Source organism: Chinchilla lanigera, unplaced genomic scaffold (genome assembly GCF_000276665.1).
Source record: "Chinchilla lanigera isolate Chin_1 unplaced genomic scaffold, ChiLan1.0 scaffold00187, whole genome shotgun sequence".
In the NCBI taxonomy this organism is placed as follows: Eukaryota; Metazoa; Chordata; class Mammalia; order Rodentia; family Chinchillidae; genus Chinchilla; species Chinchilla lanigera.
The window spans coordinates 513,892-529,825 of record NW_004955588.1 but is presented as its reverse complement, the minus strand read 5'-3'; the positions used below and the strand labels follow the sequence as shown (position 1 = coordinate 529,825).

General features: G+C 46.9%; 3 protein-coding genes across 6 annotated transcripts; 1 reads left to right on the top strand and 2 right to left on the bottom strand.

Moving 5' to 3' along the window:
• Positions 1–51: 51 nt before the first annotated feature.
• Positions 52–2,840, bottom strand: Scnm1 (sodium channel modifier 1). The gene is made up of 5 exons (XM_005414493.1): positions 2,534–2,840; positions 2,346–2,443; positions 2,149–2,237; positions 680–874; positions 52–217 (listed from the first exon to the last, which is right to left on the bottom strand). Exons 1-5 carry the CDS (start codon positions 2,742–2,744, stop codon positions 118–120), a joined length of 693 nt encoding a protein of 230 aa, XP_005414550.1. The 5' UTR covers positions 2,745–2,840; the 3' UTR covers positions 52–117.
• A 128-nt stretch (positions 2,841–2,968) lies between these two features.
• Positions 2,969–12,513, top strand: Lysmd1 (LysM, putative peptidoglycan-binding, domain containing 1). Of its 4 annotated transcripts, none has more exons than XM_005414495.2 (4): positions 2,969–3,356; positions 3,562–3,802; positions 10,616–10,983; positions 11,364–12,513. In XM_005414495.2, the coding sequence occupies exons 2-4, from the start codon at positions 3,623–3,625 to the stop codon at positions 11,500–11,502; spliced, it is 687 nt and encodes a 228-aa protein (XP_005414552.1). In that variant the 5' UTR covers positions 2,969–3,356; positions 3,562–3,622; the 3' UTR covers positions 11,503–12,513. The 4 variants fall into 4 exon arrangements, 3 of the variants coding, with proteins under 3 accessions (XP_005414552.1, XP_005414553.1, XP_013365363.1); XM_005414496.2 differs by having other exon boundaries at positions 2,969–3,446; XR_001232527.1 differs by having other exon boundaries at positions 2,970–3,802; positions 11,364–11,569; positions 11,911–12,513.
• On the bottom strand, positions 12,512–15,259 carry Tnfaip8l2 (tumor necrosis factor, alpha-induced protein 8-like 2). The gene is made up of 2 exons (XM_005414498.2): positions 15,120–15,259; positions 12,512–13,592 (listed from the first exon to the last, which is right to left on the bottom strand). Exon 2 carries the CDS (start codon positions 13,563–13,565, stop codon positions 13,011–13,013), a length of 555 nt encoding a protein of 184 aa, XP_005414555.1. The 5' UTR covers positions 13,566–13,592; positions 15,120–15,259; the 3' UTR covers positions 12,512–13,010.
• Between the last annotated feature and the right edge of the window lie 675 nt (positions 15,260–15,934).

The window sequence follows — 15,934 nt, the reverse complement described above, 5'->3', positions numbered from 1 at the left end:
AGGCTGAGAATGAACAGATCTGAAATCCTGAGATTGGACAAGGAACCTGACTTGAGCAAAATTGGGCTCCCAGTGCCCACTGTAGTTTATTTGTGAAACAAATGTAGAAAGAAGTTGTCAGCCCAAGGGGAGATCAGGGGGTTCCTCCTCATCTGAGTCAAACTCAACATTTTCATCTTTTATCCATCGACCGTCTCCATCTGGGATCCATCCAGAGCTGGAAATGAAGAAAACAGAATTGGTTAGGAAAGAAGTTTATTAAAAATTGGCAACAAAAAAGAACAACTAGCCAGGTGTGGTGGCACATGCCTTTAATCCCAGCCATCAGGAGGCAGAAGCAGGAAGATCACTGCAAGTTCAAGGCCAGCCTGAGCTACAGAATGAGCTCAAGGCCAGACTGAACTGCATAGCGAGAACCTGTCTCAGAAAGACACACACGCAAAAAAAGAGAACAACTACAGCCAGGCGTGATGGTGCATGCTTATAACCCCAGTACTTGGGGGGTTGAGGCAGGAAGACTGCAAGTTTGAGAACAGACTGGGCTACAGAGCTAGCTCAAGGCCAGCTTGGCCTATATACTGAGACACTGTCTCAAAATAGTTAAAATTAAAAGAAAAATAGATATGTTAGAAAAAAGGGATCAGGGAGAAAATCTGAGGAAAGTGATTGGAATACCCACCTTCGAAGGGTGAGATAACGGTCCAGAGCTCGTCTTCTTGTGGGGCTCATGGGTGCAGGGTCTGAGGCAGTTGCTAACTCCTTAGCCTGTGGGCAAGGCCCAGGCTCAGGTTCCCTACTGATCTTCTCACTCTGGAGCTCAATATCTCGGGCTGGCAAAGGGGAACAGGAGAGAGAGGGACCAGGGGCTTCCGGTCTGTGTAGAGAGGAATCAAAGCCTGTAGAAGCAGTGAAGGAAAAGGCCAACTCTTCTATGACTTCCAACTCATTAGAGCATTCTTTCTTTCTTTCTTTCCTATCTTTCTTTCTTTCCTTCCTTTCTTTTTCTTTCTTTCTCTTTCTTCCCTTCCTTCCTTCCTTCTTTCCTTCCTTCCTTCCTTTCCTTCCTTCCTTCCTTCCTTTCTTTCTTCCATGTGGTACTGGGGATTGAACTCAGGGCCTTGTGCTAGAGTAGTGTTTCTTAAACTGTGTTCCTCAAGATATGCCACCTCATCCCACCTTGTTCTGCATAAAAAGGATCTGGAATATAAATTTGGGGAAAGTTGTCCTAAAATTTAAAAAAAAAAGTTTTTATCTTAAGGTTTTGTACAGCTGGGCATGGTGGCACAAGTGTATAGTCCCAATTATGCTGAAGGCTTAGACAGGAAGATTGGAAGTTTGATCCCAGCCTGGATTACTTAGGGAGATCTTGTCTCTAAAATAATAAATAAAAAGGGCTGGGAAGCTGAGGCAGAAGGATTGCTGAAAGTTCAAGGCCAGTCTGGACTATACAGTGAATTCTTGACCAACCTGAAGTGCATAGGGAGACCCTATCTCAAAATAAATAAATAAATAAATAAATTGGGGTTTTCAGGGCTGGGGATACAGCTTAGTACAAAGGCTCTGGGTTCAACTGCTAGTACAAGAAAAAAGGATTTTGTACAGCCTTTCAAATATACCAATATTACTAGTCTTTTGCTTTATTTTATTTATTTATGTATTTGGTTTTGAGACAGGGCCTTATCATTTGAATTTGAGGCTAACTTCAAATTCACCATTCTCCTATCTCAGCCTACCTGGTGCTGGGATTACAGGTGTCACCACACCTGGTCCAATGTTCCATTTTCTAAATTTATTTAAAAATCTCAAAATCGTTTTTTTCCTGGAATGCCAATTAATATCTCCAAAATACTAGTATTCCTTAGAATGCAATCTGGGAAACATTTACTTTAATTAATTATTTTTTGTAGTACTGAAGGTTGAACTCAGGGCCTTTGCACTGAGCTACATCCCCAGCCCATTCTTACTCTGAGACAGGGTCTCATTAAGTCACTGCATTATTGGCCAGGCTGAGTTCAAACTTGTGATCATCATGCCTTAGCTTCCTAGAGTGTGCACCACCATGCCCAAACTGTTGTGGAAAACAGTAATTGTAGGACCATCTATTTCCTGTCTTTCCCTTCCTCTAGGTTTCCCATACATCCCACAGACCTGTGCTTCCGGCGGCAGCAACTATTATAGTGGGGAGCTCTGTGCAAAGCACTCTGCGTGATAAGTCGAGTCTGGGTTAGCAGAGGAGCCTGGTAGAGATGAGAGACCAAGTTAGGGCTTCAGAAGCGAGAGCTCTTCAAATGTATAGTGTGCAGCAAGGTCCTTCTTGGAAAACATTCTTCCCCCTCTCTGATTACCTCAGGTTTGGTCTCTTCCTTCTTCAAGTCATTCTGTGGTCTTGGATTTTGTCCCATTCCCTTTTCTGGCTGCTTCTTACCATAGAAAAGCTGGAGGCCTGAGGAGAAAAAGAAAGCTAATTAAAAACACAGCAGCAAGGATGGTCTGCAGAGTTTATATTCTATCCTCCGCCTTCCCTCAGACTTACTAGATAAATGCTTTTTGCCTCCACGGTGGGCAGTCAGCATGGCCAGTGTGTCCAGTACAGGTCGATGAGGACAGATCGCACAAGCAAAGCGTCCATCCCGTAGCATCAGCGCTTCATCTTCTGGGATGTAACTGGCCAGCAAGTCCCCAACTCTTCGTTTTTTGAGCACATTGAGCTGACTCCAATCGTCTCCTTCCCTCTTGAAAGACATCACGACTTTGAATCCCAGAAATGATATAATTCTCCCGGGCCGACTTCGCAACTCCTTCGGGCCACCGTAGGAGAAATGGGACCTCTTCTTTTCTTCTTCCGGTCTCTTTCCCTTTGGTTTTCGTACTTCCGGGGCGCGCTTCCATGCATGCACTGCGCGATCCGGAAAGCCCGCCTCCAGCGTGTTACACGGACTGCATTTACCATGGTACCCTGCGACCCCCGCAGACGCGGAGCCTTTTGGGGAATGAAGTCTTTTACAAAAAATTTGCCGCTCAGCTGGATCCTGGCCCTCGCATTTTGGCAGACAAGAGGCTTTCTCAGAGACAAGAACCTAGATGCGAAGCCCGAGTTTGAGGGTGTGACCTTCGGATGCGCGGCGAGCCCTTGAGGATCTCAGACTGGAAAGTGTACTGCAAACTCTCGAAATCCTCGCGCGCTTCGCGTGCGGCCATAGCCTGCCTGGGGTGGGCCCAATATTCCTGACCCTAGCTTACGAACCCTGGGACAAGGCGGAGCCAGGATATGGGGGCGTCTTGAGGCCCAGCTACCGGACTTGGGGGTACACTGAGGAACGGTGTTGAGGAGGGTGTCTACGGTTCAGAGGTCAGAGGTCAGTGCAGCGAGCGATGTGAGGGGTCGAAAGTCAGGGGGGTGCCAAGGGGAGACCAAGACAGGGACCGAGCACTCAGGAGACAGATCTGTGAGTAAGGCGCTTGGAGGTGGGAGAAGCCGGGAGGGCAAGAGGGCGGCCGGAGTGCGCGGGCGAGAAGAGACGGGGGAAAGGAATTCCCTGAATATCCATTCCCTGAGTTCAGGCCGTCGCTGTCGTTCACCTCGCCCGGCCTTCATCAGTTGCAAGCGCAGCTCGGTGAGGAGATGGCTTCTCCCTCTAGACAGCCGCCCCTCGGGGGATCAGGGCTGCTTCAGGGGAGCCGGGCTCGTTCTTATGGAAGCCTGGTGCAATCAGCCTGCTCCCCTGTGAGGGAAAGACGCCTGGAACATCAGCTGAAGCCTGGAGACACCCTGGCTGGGCTAGCGCTCAAATACGGAGTGACGGTGAGTCTTCCAGGATTGTGATGTAAACAACCGTCTAGGGGAGATTTAGTCCTGAGGAAAATGTAGTGATCTTTCTAGGCAACCTCCCCTGACGTTTTCTTAATTGTCCTGTGGTCTGTCCTGCCTTCATCTGTTTGTTTTCCCACCTCAGGGTTACACTGCCTGGTTGGGGCAGATCCTGTTCCACTATACCAACAGAGAGGAGCGGCTCCTATTTATTATGCCAGATACATGCTTTATGTGTGGTATATTAACCTATTGGAGCCTAACACCCTTATCAAGTATGCAACTATTGTTTTTTGTTTTTTGCAGATGAAATTTGACACTTGGTTAACCAATTTGACCAAGGTCAAATAACTGTCAGAGTTGGAATTCAAAAAGATCTGTCTGACTCTAAAGTTACTGTTAACCACAGAGAAAAATTTTAATTGAGAGTGATTAAATATTTACAGCAAGTAATGAAGAGCTGGTTTTTAGTTCTAAGTCTCTGAAGTGCCTCTTGTTCTTGTTTCCTAATTGTAAGGTGCAAAACAGGTCCTCTCTATCCCAAGTATTTCAGGTCATACCTGGAGAGTAAAAATAAAGATTATAAAAATATAGTACATTAGCTCACTTGGAATAAATTTTCTTTTTATTTAACCAATTAAAATATTAATTTTTTTTTCTTTGTCTTTTTGAGACAGGGTTTTGCTGTGCAGTTCAGGCTGGCTTTGAAGTCACTTTGTAGCCCAGGCTGGCCTTGAATTTGCCACAATCCTCCTGCCTCAGCCTTCGAGTGCTGGGATTACAGGTGTGTGACACCATGTCCCACTTTTTTTTAGTTTTGTGGTTTTTTGTTCGTTCATTTGTTTGTTTTTTATTTTTGAGACAGGCTCTCACTAGGTAGTTCAGGCTGGCCCTGAACTCACTATGTAGCCCAGCTGGCCTCAAACTCATGAAGGCTGGCCTCCTATCTCAGCCTCCTGAGTGCTGGGATTACAGTTGTGCACCACCATGCCCAGCTAAATATAGATATAGATATAGATATATAATTAATCTTCAGATTTTCCCTGATTTTTGGCTCCATTTATAGCAATTGTTGGATTTAACCAGAATTTTTGTGTTTGCTGTATTTGAAGCACTATGGTAGCTCTTCTTGGAGAGTTGAATGTACAGTTGTTGTGTTTATGTAATTTTCAGTCTAGTAGGTTTTTTTGTTTGTTTGTTTGTTTTTCTGGTACCGGGAATCAAACTCACGACATTGCGCTTGCCAGGCAGGTGCTGTGCCGCTGAGCTAAATCCCCAGCCCCCCAGTCTAGTAATAAATGTGCAGGGACACAGTGATTACCACAGAAGTTGATGAGTTTGTATCTGTATTAAGGGGGCAAATCAGAAAAGAAGATTAATTTTTACTTAGAAGGGAGAAGGGGTGGACATCAGTGCAGGTTTTAAGGCTACCGTCACTGTAGACCTTGAAAAGCTTAGAAACTTCTGTGTTTTCTTTACAAACCTATGCAATACATTGTTTGCCTTCCAGTGACCTCTGTGCTCCTTACCTTTCCTTTGTTTTTTTGGAGATGCCTTTGGGGATCTGACACAGGGGCAGTGTACCACTGAACTACACACATCTTTAGCCATCCCACCATGAACACTTTTTTTTATTTTTTGAGACTGGGTCTTGATATGTCCTTCAAGCTGGCCTCGTACTCATGGTGATGCTCCTCTGTCAGCCTCCCAAGTGTGGGATTACAGGCATCTGACACCATGACCAGTAGAACTATTTCTTTTCAATTTTGTATCTGTAGATTCTGGCATAGTTACCAGCAAATAGAAGATGAAGAGACCACCCGTTTTCGGGTGCATATTAGTGATATAGAACAATGAAATACATTTTGGTACATGCATATATTTTGATTTTTGCCCCCATTTCCCCTCCTCCTTTCCTCTTGCCTCCTCCATCCCCTTCACAATCTCTAAAAATCTGCCTTCTTGTTTATTTCATCTCTTGTTAATTTATTAAAAGTTTTTTTTGAATGGATGAAAATGTGACTAAGTTTTCCACGCATGGAAATTGGGAGTGTACGAAAGAAAACATTTCCAGCTGGCATGGTGGCACACTCATGTAATTCCAACACTGGAAGATGGAGGCAAGAGGATTGCATATTTGAGCTGTGCATTTGGTGACTTAGTAAGATCCGGTTTTCAAAACAAAAAATAAAAAGGGCTACAAATATAGCCCAGTGCAAAAGGCTCTGAGTTTAATCCACAGTTTTGAAATTAAAAAAAAAGAAAGAGAAAGAATAAAGAACATTTCAAGTCGAAGGGATGGCCTAAGCAAATGAAGTCAGTATGAAAGTGCAGAGCAACCTCTGGGTCTCAGCAGGGGCTCATAAGTTGTGTTAAGAGAACTGGGAGCTGGGCTTGGTGGACACAAGTTTGAGGCCAGCCTGGGTAATTTAAGGACTTGGGGAGACTCTGTCTCAAACTGTAAGGGCTGGGGTGTAGCTCAGCAATAGAGCAACTACCTACCTAGCATGAGTAAAGCCCTGAGTTAAATCCTCAGCACAGAAGAAAAAAAAACAAAAATGAAACTGGATCATGCAGGGAACCAGGAACTATTAAGACTTACTCCCCTACCCCCCATGCTGGGGATTGAACCCAAGGCCTCCTGTATGCTAAGGCAATACTGTACCACTGAGCTGCATACTAACGCTTTTGAGATAGGTTCTCACAAGTTGCCTGGGCTGGCCTCCAACTTGTGACCCTCCTGCATCAGGCTCCTGCGTGGCTGGGATTACCAGCATGTGTCACAATACCTGGCTTCTGAGACTAATAGCCCTGTAAAAGCTCTGTAGTCCAGTTAAGAGGAGTTTTGTACTGTGGCTCTATTCTGCTTATGGACTGACTCACTGGCCCTGTTTGGAAACTCATTTTGCCTACACTTTATAAAATGAGGAAAGGGTATTAAATAATGTTAGTTGGGGCTGGGGATTTAGCTCAGCGGCAAAAGCGCCTGCCTGGCAAGCACAAGGTTGTGAGTTCGGTTCCTGGTACGGGAGAAAAAAACCAAATATATAAATAAATAATGTTAGTTGCTTAAGTTGTTACCTACCTATCAATTAAGGAACACAATATATACCAAGCCTTGTATGTGTATTACCTCATGTTATTTTCATAAGAATATGAGGTAGTGTAATTACTCCCATTTAACTATGTGGAACCAGGTGTGGTGGCACATGCCTATAATCCCAGCATTTGGGAAGCAGAGGCAGGAGGATCGCTGTGAGCTTGAGGCCAGCCTGGGCTACATGAGGAGTTCAAGTCCAGCCTGAATGCATAGTGAGAGCCTGTCTCAAAACAAAAATAAAGCCAGGCATGGTGGTGCACGCCTGCAGTCCTAGCACTCGGGAGTCTGAGGCAGGAGGATCGTTGCAAATTTGAGACCAGCCTGGGCTGCAAAGTGAGCTCAAGGCCAGCATGAACTGCATAGCGAGACTCTGTCTCAAAAAGACAAAAAATAAATAAATAAAAATAAAAAGGCTGAGGATGTTGCTCAGTGTAAAGACCCTGGGTTCAATCTCCAGTACTGCAAATAAATAAATAAAGCTGAGCATGGTGTGCACACTTATAATTCCAGCACTCTAGGAGACGGAGGGAGTAATACTGTAAACTCAAGCCCCGCCTGTACAAATTAGTGAGACCATGTTTTAAAAACAAAAAAAGGGCTGGGAATGCAGCTCAGTGTGAAGTCTCTAGGGTTGATCCCCATTACCACCAGAAAAAGAAAAAAAGAGAGAGAGATGAAGAAACAGACTTAAGGAAATAAGACAACTTTCCATAGACTATATAACTGATGGAGTGAGACTTCAGACTTGGCTATCTCATTCTAAAATCCTTACTTCTTTTTTTTTTTTTTTTTTTTGAGACAGGGTCTGGCTATGCAGTTCAGGCTAGCCTTGAGCTCACTTTTTAGCCCAGGCTGGTCTTGAACTCATAAGGATCCTCCTGCCTCAGCCTCCCGAGTGCTGGGATTACAGGCATGTGCCACCACGCCCGGCTTATACTCTCTTTTTTTTTAATTTTAAAGAGAAAAAAGATAATGGGTGCTACTAGATTCTAAGGACCTCTCAAGAAAGACTAGTGGACTAGGATCCCTCTGGCAAATAATAAAAGCACTACAAAACTCACAAATTATTCATAACATCTTGGAGCTAGAGGGTATCCATGATATAATCTAGGAAAAATAAAATTGATAGCATCAAAATATTTGGCATGTTCAAAAGTGCAAGACAATTTTAACTTTTTAAAATCATTCAGATGTCAGCTGGGCATGGTGGTACATGCTTGTAATACCAGCGTTTAGGAGGCTGAGGCAGAAGGATTGTCATGAGTTCAAGGCCATCGTGGGCTACATAAGTGAGTTCAAGGCCAGCCTGCAGTAGATACCGAGACCCTGTCTCAAAAAAAAAGAAAAAAAAATTCAGATCGTTGAGTGTTGCAATTCCAGAAGGCTGAGGCAGGAGGACTGGTAAGTAGTCCTAGGTTAGGGGGAAGTATACAGCAAGACCTTACCTCAAAAAAAAAAAGCAACAACAAAAAAACCCTCTGGTTATGGTGCCACATGCTTATACTTATAATTCCAGCACTCTGGAGGCTGAGGCAGGAAGATCATGTGAGTCTGAATTATAGACTGAGACCCTGTCTCAAAAAACAAAACAATAAAATACCAAACATGGCGGCACATGCTTATAATACCAGCACTTGGAAGGCTGAAACAGGAAGACTGCTGCGAAGTTTGAGGCCAGCCTGAGCTACATAGTTAGTCCAAGGCCATTCTGAATTATATAGCAAAACAAACAAACAAACAAACAAAACCAATAAAATAACATAATTCCAGTTAATCTGATTTTGTTTTTAAAGGTCTTGTAAGATTTTACTTAACAAGTTTACTGTAATAGTCCTGCCCCAGGACAAAAAAAGCTTTTATATTTGACAGATAGAAGAAATATGATTTTCTACATTGGTACCAGTACAGGATGACATCATAGTAAAACTGACACTCTGGCTTCTGAGAATAAAATACTGATAAACTCTATCTAAAATACTGTATTTTATTATCTAGTTTATTTGTTCATAAGTAAACAAATACTTTTTATAAACCTCTGTTCTGTGCTAAGCTCTGTAGGATACTAAGGCACCACCTTAGGGATACAGAGACAGCAAGTTACCATCCCTGCCCTTAAAAGAGTCACATGCTTTCGGCAAAGCAGTGACTAACCATGTAATAGGGCAGAGTTTTTTTGTTTGCTTTTAGTCTTGTTTTTTGCAGTGCTAGGGATCAAACCCAGAGCCTTGCTATACTAGGCAAGCAGTCTACCCCAGAGCTGTACCTCAGCCCACAGGGCAAGTTTGTTTATTTGTTTCTTTGTTTTTGCAGCACTGGGGATTGAACCAGGACTTTTGCACTGAGCTACACTCTCAGCCCCGACAGGCACAGGGCAAGTATTATTACAGTAGCCATTACAGGCTGTACTGGGAGCCCTGAAGAGGGTCACACAAAGGTATTGATAGTTGATGAATAAAAATTTTCCAAGCAGGGAAGGGAGTAGGGAGAGGCATTTCTGAATGAGTAAGCACCCAGAAGTCGGGAAGATGATGAAATCTTCAAAGTAAAATGAAAAGTTCAGGACAGCAAACTGTATAGATAACAAAGGAGAGACAAAACTAGATGTTTCCTGTGGAAGCTAGATTGAGAGAGCCCTTTAGTCTGATTTGGATTTTATTTCTTAGCTAATGACAAGTCTTAGAGGTTTATAATAAGCAGGCTAGTGGATTAATCAGAGGCTTTTTTCTAGATGGATGTCAAGAGCAAGATGAGTAGAAATGAAAGAGGAAGAGTTGTTAAATTGTTGGAATAACCCAGTTGAGAAGGTTCTGTGTGTGTGTGTGTGTGTGTGTGTGTCTTTTTGAGTCAGGGGTTTTCTATACAGTTCAGGCTGGCCTTCAACTCACTTTGTAGCCCAGGCTGGCTTCTACTCATGGTGATCCTCCTGCCTCAGCCTCCCAAGTGCTGGGATTATAGTTGTGCGCCACCATACCCAGCTGCTCTAGCTGCTTCTACATTCAATCTGTTGCAATATTATATATCATGCAGCCCCTGGAAAATACTGTAGACTCATGAGAAATGAGAATGAAAGGGAAAATGACATCTCATTACTAGAAAAATAGTTCTGACCTTGTGGACTTCTGGAGAGCCTGAGACCTCACTGTGAGCCGTTGTTAAAGGTAAAGGTAGAGACTCAGAAAGATTAAGCTACTTGCTTAAATTTACCTAGCAAGTTAATGATGGAGTCTTGGGCCTTTTTGCTCCCTCTGGAAATGCTTGTTACACTATATTAGTTATTTTTTTCATTAGATATTTATTTTGTACCCATTTATTCATCACTGAGTAACTGGCATCACTGTCTACCCTGGTTTTGCAAGGCAGAAATATCAGTGTTGGCCTGGGATGTAGTTCAGTGCTAGAGTACCTGCTTAGAAATATCAATGGCAAAAAAAAAAAAAAAAAAAAAAAAAAGCCAGGCGTGGTGGTACATACCTGTAATCCTAGCACTTGGGAGACTGAGGCAGGTTCACCACAAGTTTATTTTATTTTTGAAATGTAAGCCAGGCTGACCTTGAACTGGTAGTGATCCTCCTGCCTTAGCCTCCCAAGTGCTGGGATTACAGATGTGAGCCACCACACTGGGCTTTATAACTACTTTTAAAAGCATGAGATTCTATGTAAGATTGATAGTTGTTACTGTCATTAATTTTGGTGACTTTTTTTTTAAGATGGAACAGATTAAGCGTGCAAACCGCCTTTATACTAATGACTCCATCTTCCTGAAGAAAACCCTCTACATCCCCATCCTGACAGAGCCCAGAGACCTGTTCAATGGTTTGGATTCTGAAGAAGAGAAAGATGGAGAGGAAGAGATGCACCCACGTAAGGATGAAGCACGGCCACACTCAGCTGAGAGGGGCAAACAAGAGATGGGTTCAGAACGTGCCAAAGGTGACAGCGTCCCTCCCACACCTGACCAGGACCCCCCCGGGCCCACCCATGACCTCTCTGCCTCAGATTTCCTTAAGAAGCTTGACTCACAGATCAGCCTGTCAAAGAAGGTCGCCGCACAGAAGCTGAGCAAAGGAGAAAGTGGGTGAGTCTTAAATGAGACCTCCTAGGTTGCTCCACAGACTCCTGTCCAACCTCCCCACAAACACAAGTAAGTGAGCACAATACCAGCAGAAGTGGGGTGGTACCTGTGCCCCAGGAGGCCCATGATGCAGCGCAGAGCCCATGGCAGCCAGGATGGGCTGAGCTGGGTTCTGCATTCCCATCTGAGTAAAACATTTGATTGTTCTTGCTGCTTTCTTAATCCATGCAGGAACATTAGGGCTAAGATTTTTCCAGATGATACTGAGACTATCTTGGAGCAGAGAGCTCATGAAGCAGGAGAGACAACTTCCCTGTACCTCCTGGCCCATACTCAGGTTCTTCCATTGATCTGTGGCTCTTTCCTCCTTTCCTCACCTACAGGGTACCCAGGGAGGACACATGTCTCCACCTGAGCTCCCCTCGGACCCAGCAACGAGCAGTCCTAGGTCCTGTACCGCTGACTCGGACCTCTCGAACACGGACACTACGGGACCAGGAGGATGAAATCTTCAAACTCTGATGCCCCCTGAATTGACTGAGAGAAGCAGAATTTGGAAGGAGCAACTTGAGGGAGAGAGGAGCCTGAGGTGAGGCTCAAGAACATGGCTTCCAGCCTGCCTCCCTCTACTCCAGCCGTCTCCCCCAGCCTCCTGTCCATCACAAACTAGAGTGCATTTGTGGGGGGCAAAAGTAGGAGATGAGAACCAGACCCCTTCCCAGTTGTTAGCTGAATCTGGAGTCCTTCAGATTCAGATGGCTTTTTTTTACATCCCTGCTGCCTTTCTTATCTTTTTCACCATTTTCTGTCCTTAGAGCAGGGAAACAGAGACTCCCCTTGAACTTCCCAGCTCCAGCTATGTTACCTAATTTATTTGGTGCTATACTGAGTAATATTTATTTGCTATGTCTAACTACTTCCTACTTATAGCTGAAAATGGGATTTCCGTAACCTGGAATGCTGAGCCAGTGGCTGCTGGTTTGTCACCTTCCCCAGCTCCTTTCTGAGCATGTTACTGAGGACAGGGAATCGAGATCTGGTGTCACGCCGAGGATGGCAAGGTCAAGGATTTGGGCTCAGTCTTGACTAACCATTTATCTATAACTTTTCCACAACTCTTGCTCTGAGAAAGAACAGCAAAGTAGGAACCCAACCTTTCCATTCCACCAATTCACCTTCTAACCCGTCCTCTGCTCTGCCTGCAGTGGGGCTGAGGGGTGCAAGGAGATTCCTTTGGGGCTCAAAGAGGAGGTGGCTTGGGAGTCTCCTAGTTGCACACCCTCCCCACCAGAGCCTGTCTATGCCTTGCTCCTCACTGTATGTTTATTTGCAATTTATAGCACTGATCTGCAGTACAGTTTGTTGTTTCTCAAACAGAGAAGTAGGCAAGGGATCCTCAATGTACTGGAAATATGCCTCGGTCTCCTGTGTGGAAGTGGTGACAGGTGAGATAAGTGGTGTCTATATACCTCCTTTCCTCTGTGATGACCCTAAGGTGTAGAAGCTGGAGAGATTAAACACTGAGCCTGTGCATGCTTCAGTAGTTTTATTTTCCCTGTGAGACTCTCCCCCTGCCCTAACCCTTCTTCCTGCACCCTGGGACAGAGCCTCTGGTATGTGTCCATGCTCTGCCTAGAGCTGGAGGGCTGGGGTGTCTCCAGGGGCCACCACCCGATGCCTTTCTGTCTTTAGTGTCCCCAGAGGGGTTATGTGGGTTCCTTCTCCTTTGGTTTGAAGGGGAGGGGGCTTCCCTGTTTCAGATGTCCCTTGTGGGAGAAATAAAGATCCAAGTTTCACTTCACTTTTTTCAGGCAGCTGTTTCCTGTGCTGGGGCTGGAGTGGGAGTTAGGCCCCCCCCAGCACTGCATCTTCTCCAGCAGTTTGGGTGTGGGTGGTCTCAGAGGCGAGGCTCCCCTGGGAGAGAATGAAGCCTGAGGGTTGAGAAGCGTTAGTGCCTAGAGCAGGGTAAGAAAGCCCTCGGTGTGTTGTGTTCGGGTCAGCCATGGTGGAAGGCGCTAGGTCCCGGGTGCTCAGAGCTTCCCCTCGTCTAGTAGCTTCCTGAGCCCGTCACAGATCTTGCCAAGGTGCTGAGTGAAGTCAGGCCCGTAGAGAGCTGTGAGCAGACCTGGGTCAGAGAAGTGATCGAACACGTGGCGGATGCGGCTATGGGACTTAGGGGTGAGGTGGTGCCCCACCAGCTCCAGCAGCACATCTCGGCACTCAGTGAGCAGACCAGCCAGCACGGCAGCCTCAAAGGTGAAGTCCACCTCCCCAAAGCTAAGCGCTGTCATGGCGCCCTGCCGCAGCTTCTGCCGGAACCGGGTAGCCAGGGCCAGCTCCCCAGGGCCAAAGCAGCCATTGCGGTGCAGCACAGCCACCTTGACAGCCACCTTGACCAGGTCCTTGATGACCCGCTGGGCCTGGGGCCGGCTGTGCGTGTAGTCCTTGGACACACGATAGAGCTCATCTAGCACCTCACTGCTTGTCTCATCGATGAAGAGATGAGCCACAGAGCGACCCGCCATCTTACTCAGCAGCTTCTTCTCCGCCTGCAGCGCCAGGCTCTTTGAGCTGAAGGACTCCATGGTGCCCGGGCAGGGTGCGGTCAGTCGCTAGAAGAGAGGCCACAGGCTTCCTTAGAGAGAGAAATGGCTTTCCCTTCTCTGTCATGTGGTTAGCTTGTCCTCTGTTTCCCCTAAGCCCCCTTGGTCCTCTGTGTCTTGCTGTCTTGCTCCTGCTTTTTTTCTTAGTGTTGTAGGGACGCTTGATCTCCAGAGCATCTCAGAGGAGCATGCCAACCCTTCTGGAGGAGTGGCCGCAGGGAAGGGCACCCCAGGGTGAGGTCGGGAAGTGGGGGCTGCCGCCCGAGGACGGGTTTGGCTGACCGATCATTCCCGCAGCTACTGTGTGACCCTGACGGTTTACCCTGCGTCCAGGAGGTGTGTAGGTATTACTCTCCATGAACTGAGGCTTGTGTTAAATTATTTGCCTAAGGTCAAACACAACTGATTTCCTGACTCCAAGAGCCCATGTCAACTGTTGTCTTTAAAGAAGTGAGAAGCGTAGAGGTCCTGGGCATCCTGACGAGAACAGTTCACATTTACTGAGAGCTTATTGTGTGCCAAGTGCTTTTTGCGAGCTGCCTCTCTCCCCAGTCCCATGAACAGTGTCCTGACTTTGCAGTGAGAAAACTGAGGTTAAGAGAAATGAAGCACCTTGGCTGGAGTCACTAGTAAAGCATAAAAATGAGCTTTAGGTCAAGTTATCCCAAGAACCTTTATCCCTGGACTGCTGTCGGCATGGCTGCGGGTGCAGCGTGCTGAGCCTGCACAGCACATGGCCCTCCAGGGCATCAGGCCTGCAGGCCTGCGGGCCCCTGCCTGTGCCCAGGACCCTGCTGGGGCCCAGCTGCTGCAGAGGTCCAGGTTCCCGCCCCATGGTCCTCTCCTGCGGTTCGTGTAGTTGTTTTGCTTCTTACTTCCCCCTCCCCTGCTCTGCAGGATGTGGCTGTGACCGCAGTGAGGAGAGCCTCACCCTCCTCCAGACGAAACTGGGAGTCTGAAGAGGCAAGGGAGTGGGTAACCAGGAGGGTTTTTTCTCGGCACTGAAGCATTCCGGTAGGAGCCTGCAGCCCCCATGTGCTCCTGGCCTGCCCTGGGGCTTTCTGGACCAGGCTCCACAGCTGGAAGAGGCCCGGAAGACTCGATTGCTCCATGTGAGCCTTCCTTCCTCCTCAGCCTTCCTGTTACCCAGCTCTCCATTGCCCCTCTGAGCAGCTTCACTTTGCTCCCCTGTCCTCTCACAGCCTGCTGTTTCCCTCTCTCTCTGTCTCTCTCCTGGGTCCTCCCTAGAATCTTCTGTTCTCCCTCTGGTCCTCACCCATGTCCCTCCATGCCTCAGAATTTCCTTGGTCTGTTACACACCTGTGCCCACCCTGACCCTCAGCCCTGCACACAACCCCATCCCAAGCCCGGTCTTTCTTTCAAAGGCTGCCTTGCCCCAGACAAAACTAAGCTGTACTGGGCACCCAAGAATTCTACAAGTGAGACCTTGACAATGTGAAAAATTAAATCTCAGGCGCTAGAGACTTTTCCGCCACCATCCCCCCAAAGCCACCCTCATCACAGAGGGTCACTCACCTGCCACGACGGGTGTCAGTCTTGGCGTGGATGTTGCCGGAGAGCTGACAGAATGGAGAAGCTCCTAGTAAGAGGCCCTTTGGCCTGGCCCCACCCCGCAGGCTCCGCCTACCTTGTCCGCTCAACCTCCAGTCCTCACCGGCACCGAGAAAGCCCATGGCCCGAGAGAAACCCAGACATAAAGCAAAGGTCGAGAGGAATAGGGTTGTGTTGGGAACACACTTGACTCTTCGGGGTGGGGAGAAGGGGTTGCATATACCCGCTCTCAAACTGCTTCTTTCTTGCCGCCTAGTTACTTGAGACCCTATTTATCCATGTCTGTGGTCCTGGGGAGGATGTAAAGTCCAAACTGATGAATTAGGGGTCAGTGAGGAGAGTTCTCCAGCTTGAAAGGGTGGCACTGTGGGGCAACATTATCACAAGCATCTTCCCAAGCCTGGAAGGTAACTAGGAGATATCCCAGGGCTTAGTACTGGAGGGCGGAAATGCTGAGGCCAGGGCTGCCGAACCACCTGTGACCGGCAGGTGTCAGCACTGCACTGAAGCACTACAGGCACGAGCCTTCAGGGACCCACAGATGAGAAATCTCAGTTCTTGAGGGAGGCAGAACTATTCGCAGTCAAGAATCTTGTAATCTAGCTGGGCCTGGTGGGTTCGAGGCTCAGACATGCTAGTCAGGTGCTCTGCCCCTGAGCTGTATCCCTCAGCCCTCCCATTAACTTCAACAGTTTAAAGAATTGTGAGGGTAAAAAAAAAAAAAAAAAGGGGCTGGGGATTTAGCTCAGCGGCAAAAGCGCCTGCCTGGCAAGCGCAAG

Excerpts from the sequence above, each read along its gene's own strand:
- Scnm1 (XM_005414493.1), bottom strand. The coding sequence starts at position 2,744 with ATGTCTTTCAAGAGGGAAGGAGACGATTGGAGTCAGCTCAATGTGCTC. Across the intron at positions 2,444-2,533 it reads AGGCAAAAAGCATTTATCTA|GCCTCCAGCTTTTCTATGGT; the intron begins GTAAGTCTGAGG and ends TTTTCTCCTCAG. Across the intron at positions 2,238-2,345 it reads AGGAAGAGACCAAACCTGAG|GCTCCTCTGCTAACCCAGAC; the intron begins GTAATCAGAGAG and ends CATCTCTACCAG.
- Lysmd1 (XM_005414495.2), top strand. The coding sequence starts at position 3,623 with ATGGCTTCTCCCTCTAGACAGCCGCCCCTCGGGGGATCAGGGCTGCTT. Across the intron at positions 3,803-10,615 it reads CGCTCAAATACGGAGTGACG|ATGGAACAGATTAAGCGTGC; the intron begins GTGAGTCTTCCA and ends TTTTTTTTTAAG. Across the intron at positions 10,984-11,363 it reads CTGAGCAAAGGAGAAAGTGG|GGTACCCAGGGAGGACACAT; the intron begins GTGAGTCTTAAA and ends CCTCACCTACAG.
- Tnfaip8l2 (XM_005414498.2), bottom strand. The coding sequence starts at position 13,565 with ATGGAGTCCTTCAGCTCAAAGAGCCTGGCGCTGCAGGCGGAGAAGAAG.